Below are 10,931 nucleotides of genomic sequence, written 5' to 3' on the forward strand. Positions count from 1 at the left end.
GAGACAATTCACCAAATGCAAAAAAGTATCATCACCATTAAATTATGCAACCACTGATCTCATGGATTCTGAAGCAAACAATGTAACTGATATTGTAGAATAACCATTCTATTGAACCAAGTAAAGCAAACAAAACAAGAACAAACGAATCAATTAGAGCAAAGTTTCGAGCGTGGCAAATATTCATCTCAAAATTTCGGTCGCTAACAGCATCATGACTAGAAAAGACGGGGTGGAACTCCTAACAAGGTTTTTGCAACCGTAAATGTTAATCCCATAGATACGAGCAGAGGCTGGATTTGTTTATGACAATTCGAACCCTCGCCCCCTCAGGGCATGCCGTCCATCAACTGAAGCTCAGTGCAGATACCTTCATGCATTTACTTTTACTTTCTTCATCAGCTCTATGAATTCGCTAAAAACTGCAGCAAAAGAAAAAAAATTCCCTTGAACTTTTTTTGTAACGTAACGTTAACACAATATGTAACTTTATAAAGAAATGGTATCGTAATTGTGATAGAAAGTAGCTAGAAAGAAGCAACAGGATAAAGAAAAGCCGCCATTGCTATGAGCTCTAGTTTCACCTTTCAGTAGATGATGAAATTCCTAGATTTCCTGTTAATAGTGCATGTCTCTAGTTGGTGCAAGCACCTACCACATAAAATACTACTAAATTTAATGTTTACTTATTAGTATGTAGAAACACAATTCACATTACCGTAGTCTGAATCATGAGGTCCCGGGGATGCTTCAGGGTGGTACTGAATAGACATGATGTTTCGTGCAGGATAGGCAAGACCAGCACAACTTCCATCATTGAGATTAACATGAGTTACTTCTACACCCTTGGGAAGTGATGCAGCCTCAACTGCATAGTTGTGATTCTGTGACAAAATTAATGAGGTTCACAGATGTCCATCACTTTGACATGTTTACTTCAGGATGACAGTTCAAAAATTTCGAACATCATAAAATTTATATGATTGAGATACCTGAGCGCTTATCTCAACATCTCCAGTACGAAGATTACGGACTGGATGATTTCCTCCATGGTGGCCAAACTTCATTTTGAAAGTTTTACCGCCTAATGCCAGGCCAAGCAACTGATGGCCCATGCAAATTCCAAAAACGGGAACCTTCCCAAGAATTTCCTTGACTGTTTCAACAGCATAAGGAACAGCAGATGGGTCTCCGGGGCCATTGCTGAAAAGGACCCCATCTGGTCTCATTTTCAGAGTCTCTGAAGCTGGCCATGTTGAAGGCACAACAGTGATTTTACAACCATACGAAGCCAAGCGCCTGAGTATATTATGCTTGATTCCAAAATCATATGCAACAACCTTCAATTCATACCGAAAGGAATAAGAAAAAAGGTCAACTAAGACCAAAGTACCAACATCGGAGCAATACTGGTCCGTTAGCAAATGTGTTTCCCTTTTGTTTTCTAGTTAAAGAGATAAAGGGATGGAGGAGGAGAGAAACAAGATATGAGAGGTGAGTGGTGAGTGGTGAGTGGTGACGAAGAGAGTAAGAATAATAGGATACAATTAGAACTAAAAAGCATTTACTTCCAAAACCATCCTACATATTTTCCCTTCATCTCTGTTCTCATTCTCCTCTCCTTTTTCCCTCTCTTTAATTTAAAAACAAAAAACGAAAATGATACCAAACATTCCGGAAGGAATTCAAATTTGACTCAATGCTGACTTACGTGAAATGCATCTCCATCTCTTTTGCTGGAGTTAAATGCCCACTCTGAATGTGTTTTATCAACCCATTCATGAGGGGCCTTACAAGACACACCACTTATTAGATCCACCCCTGCAAAATTAAAACAATAAATCTTGGAACTTTAATCCTTCGACGTTGTTTTTCTTCTGTTAAATCCTTTCACTTATTCAACTAGCTTGATTTAATCCTTACCAACAATGTCCCACGAACGAGACATTTCCAATAGTTCTTCGTCTGATTTTGTCTGCTCTGTGCTCAAAACACCAATAAGGCTTCCATCTTGCCTTAGTCTTCGGGTGATAGCACGTGTGTCAACATCATCTGTTGCATAATCAATCAGCATGGGACACAAAGAGTGAGATTTACACACATACAGCTTAGCACACCAACTAACAAAATTCTTCAAAATATTAGTGCCTTAAATATTGATGACCGGGTCTAACTTACAAATTCCCATGATGTTTCTTTCTGCTAAATAATCACCAATTGTTTCTGCACATCTCCAATTTGACGTACTGCAAATTTTTAAAGACACACAGTTTAGTTTATTGTCAAAACTGAGCACAGCTCAATCACGGAAGCAGCTGATATTAATATTCCTACAGCAAGGAAGCACACCTGATACTTAAACTTCGGATCACTAAACCGGCAAGGAAGCATTTCCTTGATTCTTCATCATCTGATAAGGACAACACCAATTTCGTAATTCAGCATATCCAAGACAGCATAAATTTCAAAAGTAGAGAAAGAAAACTCCACCTACCAAAATTTACACCAGTGTTTCCAATATGTGGGTTTGTCATCAGGACAAATTGGCCAGCATAACTAGGATCTGTAATAATTTCTTGGTACCTGCGTAAACATGTACAATGCATGTGTATCAGACTCCATATAATACTCATGCTGAACTTATCAATTCTTGGACATTGATGCCCAACCAAAGACGAGGTAACTAGTTCAATAATACAAGTACCAAAATTACGTTAACCAAAGTGTGATCATCACTACGGAATGGGAGAAAGAAACATAGGAGCTTTATGAACTTCACATAATCGCTCAGGTTGAAGACAGTCTGAGAAGGCTAACAAATAATCACCTAGTACTCTGGTTATTATACTACCAAGCTCAAAAGGTTATTCCTACAAAACATTACAATGTTAAGACATGCAGCTAAGTCCCACGAATATGCAGCTAAGTTCCACGAATATGCAGAACCCGACATCAAAGTTAAAATGTTAAGATAAGTTGCTGGCAGATACCAAATCATAAGTTGTCTCACCCGGTCAAGGATGTGTTGAATACAACTTCACCAACTTGGGTCCCTGAAGCACCAAACGACTTTGCTTTCCAGATTGAACCATCTTCAAGCACTAGCCTAGCATCTGAAGTCTTCCAAGGTTTCTCTGCCAAATCTAAACCCCCACAAGCAATGCAGAACACAAAGAATTATACATTTTTAATAATAAAACTACATATTTAATCTGTATTATCAAGAAATTAACAACATTATACGTGTCTGAGAGTGAATGCTGAGCCTAAGAACAAGAATTTCCATAAATAAACCCATCATTATTTTTCCTTTTTTTTTTTTAATTTTTTTTTTTTTTCAAATATCTGGACATAAAATTGGATTTCCATGGCACCCAATTAACTTGTTCTCCCATCTTATTACCGTCAAATATACACACTCTTTTTTTTTTTCTAATAAAAAACAAACCTTTTGAATATTCATGCGCATTAACGTAACGGGAAAGTTGGAATACTAAAAGAAAAACAATTGAAACAAGAGGTAGCGGCAGAGCAGCACCTGGGACGGCGGTTGAGGTGGCGGAGGAGCATCTGAGAGTGAAAGCGCGAAGCTTTGAAGGTTTTGGAGACTTGGGATTGAATAAAGTCGACGGATTTCTAAGAGCTAATTCCATAGCTGCCGTGGCCATTCTCCTCTCTCTGTTGCGGCAGTGGATTATTTGGCTTTGCTAACTGAGAGAGAGAGAGAGAGAGAGAGAGAGAGAGAGAGAGAGAGATACGTTGTCCCCTTTTTGTGGGTATTCATAAAAATGTTTTAATTTTTTTTGCTTTGGACTAAATAAATTGAAGAGTATTAATACTACAGTTTTATGATATTCTACTTCATTTATAAGTGAAAAATCTTAAGTTCAATTCTCGTCAAATATAAATTTGAATTTTATTATTACAAGCCCATTGTGAGGCTTAGCTACTCTCCCACCCTCTTAGTATAGATAATATTGTTTGGTCAAAAAAATAAAAATGAAGAAGATCTATGACAAAAAATTAACAAACGTGTGTGAGAGGTAAAAATGAGTGTGTAGATAACAATATCCATTTTTAACTTTAGAATTGGCCCAAATCTTTATCCTAGTTTATAATTTAGACATTTGTTCATTAAGGTTTCTGAATGTAACAAAATATTATCATTCGTTCATATCATCAACTTTGGAACAAAGCTACAAACATACAAGTCTATCTAATTCATCACTTTCCTCTCTTGATTTTCATTGATTTCTTCAATAGATTGGCAGCTTTAAGTTTGAGATAAGGTTCCTCCGCAAGGTTTGTCCACGGAGGGTGAGTCAAGGCTTAAGAACATGTCGAAAGGCGTAATCAACGGACAATAGGTGAATATTCTTTTATTACCCCTCATCTTTTATGGCATTTCTGATCATGTCCCTAACCTCACAAGACAAGCATTCTTTATTTTAACCATGCAGATGCAGCTCCGCCCTCTCGCCGCCTCCACACACACGCCGACCTCTTCTCCCAAGAACTTAGCATTGTGAAACTGTTCAGGTTCAGCTCCCAAAGGCCACCCATGTTTCACCTTCCCATGACAAATTGCTTCAATGAGTTCACATATACTTAGTTCAGTTTGGTTGCACAGTTTCTCTAGATCATTTTTGTCTTTGCATTCGGATTCATTAAAAGTTAATGTTGATATTGGCCAATGGGAAAGGATTTAGACAATATTTGGTACCATGTTTGCTGCTCATATAAATTTCTCTTGCAGTTGTTACCTGACCATTAAGGCATGTTAAACAAAAAGTTAGGTGCATCAAGAGAGAAATAAAAAAGCAAAGATAAGAAGAATTAAGCATATAAGGTTTGAACAAGTGGAGAGAAGTTCGGCTGGGCTAGCCCACAAAGCCACCCTAGCCCCCCACCATCTCTCTCATTCTCTTTATTCTTTGCTGCCAAGATATATCAACTGTTGCCGGCAGGGTTGGCAGGTCTCAAGTTGCTAGGATAGAGGGAATGAGATTCTCTCTGGATTTTTATGTTTGAAAATCATGGACCTAGAGATTTGGACCATTCAAAAAGAGAGAAAGAGATCTGGACCATTCAAGTTTTTGGATTTTTGTGAAGTGGGCAAGTCAAATGGGCTAATAGGAGTTGTATGATTAAAATTGAATGGTCTGAATCTCTCGGTCTGCATGCAACAGACATAAAAATCCAGAGTGGCTCCCAATCCAGGACGGTGCATGCATGCTAATTAATCCCAAATGAACCCTTTAATAATCTCCTTTCTCTTGACACACACACACACACACACACACACACACATATATATATATATATATATATATATATATATTTATCACAGGTTCTGGTAAGGAATAGTAAGCAACACAATATAGAACACACACACACACACACACACACATATATATATATATATATTTATCACAGGTTCTGGTAAGGAATAGTAAGCAACACAATATAGAACACACACACACACACACATATATATATATATATCACAGGTTCTGGTATATATATATCACAGGTTCTGGTAAGGAATAGTAAGCAACACAATATCCATCTATATTTTTCGTTCAATTTTCAATAGCAATGGCAGAAATCAAGGAACACATAGTTATGTTCCCATTCATGGCACAAGGCCATATAATTCCATTCCTAGCTTTGGCCCAACAACTAGAGCACAGAAAAGGTTGCACCATAACCCTAATCAACACCCCACTAAACATCAAGAAGCTCAGCTCCTCCCTTCCTCTGAACACCACCATTCGCAGCTAAGTCTCACGAATATGCAGCTAAGTTCCACGAATATGCAGAACCCGACATCAAAGTTAAAATGTTAAGATAAGTTGCTGGCAGATACCAAATCATAAGTTGTCTCACCCGGTCAAGGATGTGTTGAATACAACTTCACCAACTTGGGTCCCTGAAGCACCAAACGACTTTGCTTTCCAGATTGAACCATCTTCAAGCACTAGCCTAGCATCTGAAGTCTTCCAAGGTTTCTCTGCCAAATCTAAACCGCAACAAGCAATGCAAAGCACAAAGAATTATACATTTTTAAAAATAAAACTACATATTTAATCCGTATTATCAAGAAATTAACAACATTATACGAGTCTGAGAGTGAATGCTGAGCCTAAGAACAAGAATTTCCATAAATAAACCCATCATTATTTTTCCTTTTTTTTTAATTTTTTTTTTTTTTCCAAATATCTGGACATAAAATTGGATTTCCATGGCACCCAATTAACTTGTTCTCCCATCTTATTACCGTCAAATATACCCACTCAACATCAAGAAGCTCAGCTCCTCCCTCCCTCCGAACACCACCATTCGCCTCCTCGAAATCCCTTTCAAGAGCTCTGACCACGGTCTTCCCAGTGACGCCGAAAACACTAATTCCCTATCCTACCATCTCATCCTCAAACTCTTTCAAGCTTCCTTGTCACTCAAGCCTTCTTTCAGAAACCTAATGCACGGTCTTGTCCATGAAAGAAATGGACTACGCCAACCGGTTTGCATGATCACTGACATCTTCTTTGGGTGGACGATTGAGATAGCTCATGAGTTTGGCATGTCCCATGCTGTGTTCTCCATAGCTGGAGGGTTCGGCATGGTGTGCTATTACTCCTTCTGCTTGCATTTACCTCATCTGAAAGCAAAATCCGGAGAATATGAATTCACACTGCCTGATTTTCCAGAAGCTAAGAAATTTCATATATCCCAGCTCTCAGAAAGTCTTAGACTGAGCAATGGCACCGACCCCTTTTCAGTGTTTGTGCATAAAGCATTCAATGAGTGCATGAAGACTGACGGATAGGTAATCAACATGGTGGAGGAGCTAGACAAAACCGGGCTATTGTACCTCCGGAAGATCTTTAAATTGCCAGTTTGGGCAGTTGGACCGCTTCTTCTATCATCCGGAAACGGGACTAAAAGGGCAGGAAAAGAATCCAGACTCGTACCAGAAGCATGCAAAAACTGGCAGTTTTGTACATTTCATTTGGTTCTCAAAACACAGTTTCAAAGTCTCAGATGATGCAATTGGCAGTGGCATTGGAGTCAAGTGGTAAAAACTTCATTTGGGTTGTTAGGCAACCATTGCAATATGATGTTGATTCAGAGTTCAAGGAGAACGAGTGGTTTCCGGAAGGGTTCGTGCAGAGGATTAAAGCTCGAAACAAAGGGCTAATTGTTGAAAAATGGGCACCTTAGGTGGAAATACTGTCTCACAAAGCAACCTCTGCTTTTTTGAGCCATTGTGGATGGAACTCGGTGAGTCCCTTGTTCATGGGGTGCTTTTACTTGGGTGGCCTTTGGCTTCAGAACAGTTTTTTCAACGTCAAGTATCTGGTGGAGCAGGTCGGAGTTTGCGTCGAAGTAGCGAGGGGGAAGAGTTGTGAGGTTCATAAGGAAAATATATTGGCGAAGTTGGAGTTGGTGATGAACGAGACAGAGCAAGGTAAGCAAATGGGAAGGAAAGCTAGCGAGGCAAAGGAGATTATTAGGGATGCCATGAAGGATGAGGAGGGATACAAAGGGTGTTCTACTATGGCTTTGGAAGACTTTCTAACAGCTGCTGCAATGTCATACAGGGTCGAAGAAAACGATGAACTCAAAACCAAATGAAACTTTACTAAAGAGGAGAGAAAAATTAGCACTTACAAAGAATTTAAAGGCCGCGGTTCTTAAGAGTGTTTTGGTTTATGATTTTGTTTTCTTGCCTTTATAATTTGTCTGCTTAACTTTGATTCCCTTCTCTGCAGTTGATGTTCAGTTTCAGTTACCAACTAATCACAAATATTTGATATAAGTACAAATCAATCGCACATAACATGATCAGAAAATATCCAGTAGCATAACACTGTAAACCAAATTGAACGAATCTGACTCAATTAATGAAACGCGAGAGAGAGAGAGAGAGAGAGAGGTTGAAATGATATGCTGTAAAACTCAGCAGAATTGCTTATACATGATAATGTAGTCTTGTTGCAGCTGAAAACTGCCCTGTCTATGCCAATAATAAAAAACAATAAGCAAGACATAGCTGGGCTTTCATCCTTCGTCCACCAAAAGCTCCGAACTGCATACCACTCCACCGTAAAAGCTATGAACTTTCACACTCACTCCACCAAAAGCTAACAGAGAGACTTGGCGTTAGAGATCGCACATAGTGCCACCACTTTGGTGGAATATAAATCATATCACCTTCCTCTAAAATGCAGTCATGAAATTCCAAGTCACGCATCTTTGGGAACTTGTTCTCGTCTATGTTGCCTAGATCAACCTTCAAACCAAAGTCTTTTCAATCAGTATATATATTTGAGCTTCAGAACAGGGAATCCGATTCCATCTATATGATCTACATTGACCTCATCAGAGATAAAGGAATCAGGCAAGGCACTCATTGTTTAGAATGGAAAAACAACGTAGCATCAGTAAGCTAAGCACAACAAAATAAGGTCAAGAATGTAATTACCTGGCTTGAGTTGCATAGCATGGTCTCAGCATATGGATAGAGTTCCTCGGACAATGATGCAAGGTGGAGCCTTATATACTTTTTGCCAACTACCCGAAAATGAGCAATGGGTTTACCTTTTAGATATGCACATGGTTTTACTTTTTAGAGATGGAACTGTGACAATGCGTTTAGTATACAAGCCTTTGTTTTCTTTCCGTGAGATTCGTATATCCACCATCACACACAACTATCCCATTACAATTTTTTTGTTCCCTTAGAAAAACTATGAACGAACTCTGGAACTCATAATTGAAACAATTTTACGGTAAATCCAGCTTACTGGATGATTATTCTACTGAGTAAGTAAATCATAACACTCTAGAAGGCAACATCATGATGTAAATACTTAAATTTTAGGAAACTGAATCTAATATACCTGAGCAAGAACATTATGGTGTGGATCGTGGTGTAATGCAGTTACTGTTCCAGCCGGACCAAACCAAGCATTTAGAGACCTTAGTTCGCCACCACCGCCGCAAAACAATAGTCAGGAATACATATGTCCTCACGTAACTCGTTTATCTGCATATCAGTAATGGGATGTCAGATATACGTAGGTGGAAAATTGGCAAAGTCCAGCCCAACAAGTAGGCGTATCGCCATTAAAAACATGGTAACGGTGTAAAAGAACACACCTGATCAAACAATGGATGCTGAGCAAGATACGTTGGGGCAGCAGAAGCAGAGCCATTAGCCTGAATCCTCTCAAGAAACTGGGAAAACGTAATAAGCTGTTGCTTCCACTCCGGGTACAAATAATTTTTCCCGACCTGCAGTGCATTCAAAACTTTACCAATTTTCAGTTATATAACAAAAAATCAACGAAAGAACGAAGTAATTCAATCAAGCATCAATTTTCAACAAACTAGTACTACTACATTATGAAGAAACTCACCTCAACTGGCACGGTGCGATCACCGGCAACCTTTGTTAGATAATCCAAGTCATTCCATTTACTCCTGGCCGGCCAATGATCCATGCCATCGGTTATTATCACCGGGCAACCTGGTAACAAGTACTCACTCAAAATCCCTCCAAAGATAGACCTGATCTCTTCACAACCATTTTACAAGAAAGTGACTTTCTGGGCAAAACTCCAAGCAACTGCAAATCAAAATGTAAACACAGTAAAAATCAACGGTAATTTGAAAGAACCTCAGTAATTTCAAAGCTACCCTTTTGAAAACAGAGGACTTTAGGAATTGGGATATCATTAATCCTCTGAATTGCAAAGAAAGACGCTGCCTTTGAGCTATGAGAGTTAAAAAGGCTGTGAAATTTGATGTGAAATGACGAACCTCACCTCCTCCGAGACGACGTCTTGCCGGACCAATCGGCGGTCCGAATTGGGACACTTCTGCTGTTGCTGACGACCCCTAGTGGCCCTGGCTTTGGCGGCGACAACGGAGACGAGGGAGTGCAGGTCGGGCTTCAAGAGCGGGCCGCCCATGATGAGGCCCATATCGAGAGCACGGAGAGCGTCGCTGAACTCAACGGCGGCGACATGGAGCTTGGCCACGTGGAAGCAGGCCATGGAGTAGGCGTCGCGCCAAACTGGCAGAACGCAGTTCCAGGGACCCGAGTGGAGCTGCTCCCAGGCCATCTTGCGAGTGGCCTCCCCCGCGCGGAGGTCCCCGGCTGCGGCTCGAGACGCCATTCTGACGTAGGCGTAGCCGCCTTGCCCGGAGATGGATTGAAGAAGGTGGGTCGACTCGGAATCCAGAATTGGGGTGTCGACGTGGTGGTCGGAGTTGGCGTCGGACATGGCGGTTGGTGGAGAAGGAATGAGTAGACAGATTTGGTCGGATATTTTTCTAACTGATTACTGATAAGAGATCCGAAAGACATTTCCTTTGTTGATAAAAACTAAAAAAGTATATATGCGACGTGTTGGCGCGGTTTTTGGTTTCCATTTTTTCTCTTTTTTGTTTTCTTTTGTTTTGTTTTTTGTTGTGTTTTATTTTGGGTCAATGTGTTGGAAATATGGATCGGTACACTAAATGTAATAATATAATTAGTTAGAATATTTATATTTTGACACTTGGTGTACCAGATTATTTTCCTATTGCACTGAAAAATTTCTCCAAGTTGTGCCAACTAGGGGAGGGCACAGGCCGGGACGGGCCCAAATTTGAAAGAACCGGACTAGACTCGTTTTAAAATGTAACAGGACGGGTCGGATCGATTATAAGAAATTTGAGTTTTGAAACCGGACCTAACACAACCCGTCTAAAACAGGTCAAATCAAGATGGGTCCACAGGTCCAATCCATTTTTTTTCCAGAACAGTTAGATTCAATCAACAACTTTGTCAAACAGTCGGATTCAACAATTGACACATTCTTCAATTATCAGAGAAATAAAAGAAAAATCTATAAAAATGATGCAAATTCTTGAGCATG

At 39.8% G+C, this 10,931-nt stretch overlaps 1 protein-coding gene and 2 pseudogenes across 2 annotated transcripts; 1 reads left to right on the top strand and 2 right to left on the bottom strand.

Moving 5' to 3' along the window:
- Positions 1-16: 16 nt before the first annotated feature.
- LOC137742693 (carbamoyl phosphate synthase small chain, chloroplastic) lies at positions 17-3,810 on the bottom strand. Its single transcript, XM_068482627.2, has 10 exons — positions 3,539-3,810; positions 3,011-3,143; positions 2,495-2,583; positions 2,350-2,410; positions 2,179-2,246; positions 1,924-2,052; positions 1,712-1,821; positions 993-1,340; positions 719-884; positions 17-422 (listed from the first exon to the last, which is right to left on the bottom strand). Exons 1-10 carry the CDS (start codon positions 3,666-3,668, stop codon positions 373-375), a joined length of 1,284 nt encoding a protein of 427 aa, XP_068338728.1. The 5' UTR covers positions 3,669-3,810; the 3' UTR covers positions 17-372.
- A 1,759-nt stretch (positions 3,811-5,569) lies between these two features.
- On the top strand, positions 5,570-7,817 carry LOC137741598 (UDP-glycosyltransferase 92A1-like; annotated as a pseudogene).
- A 104-nt stretch (positions 7,818-7,921) lies between these two features.
- On the bottom strand, positions 7,922-10,370 carry LOC137743238 (lysine-specific demethylase JMJ30-like; annotated as a pseudogene). Its single transcript, XR_015953295.1, has 6 exons — positions 9,834-10,370; positions 9,426-9,634; positions 9,166-9,300; positions 8,908-9,052; positions 8,489-8,582; positions 7,922-8,296 (listed from the first exon to the last, which is right to left on the bottom strand). The product of XR_015953295.1 is annotated as a lysine-specific demethylase JMJ30-like (transcript).
- Positions 10,371-10,931: the final 561 nt, after the last annotated feature.

This window comes from Pyrus communis, chromosome 11 (genome assembly GCF_041283825.1).
Source record: "Pyrus communis isolate YQ-2024b chromosome 11, ASM4128382v1, whole genome shotgun sequence".
Taxonomy (NCBI): domain Eukaryota; kingdom Viridiplantae; phylum Streptophyta; class Magnoliopsida; order Rosales; family Rosaceae; genus Pyrus; species Pyrus communis.

Excerpts from the sequence above, each read along its gene's own strand:
- LOC137742693 (XM_068482627.2), bottom strand. The coding sequence starts at position 3,668 with ATGGCCACGGCAGCTATGGAATTAGCTCTTAGAAATCCGTCGACTTTA. Across the intron at positions 3,144-3,538 it reads CACCTCAACCGCCGTCCCAG|ATTTGGCAGAGAAACCTTGG; the intron begins GTGCTGCTCTGC and ends GTGGGGGTTTAG. Across the intron at positions 2,053-2,178 it reads AAGAAACATCATGGGAATTT|ATGATGTTGACACACGTGCT; the intron begins GTAAGTTAGACC and ends ATTATGCAACAG.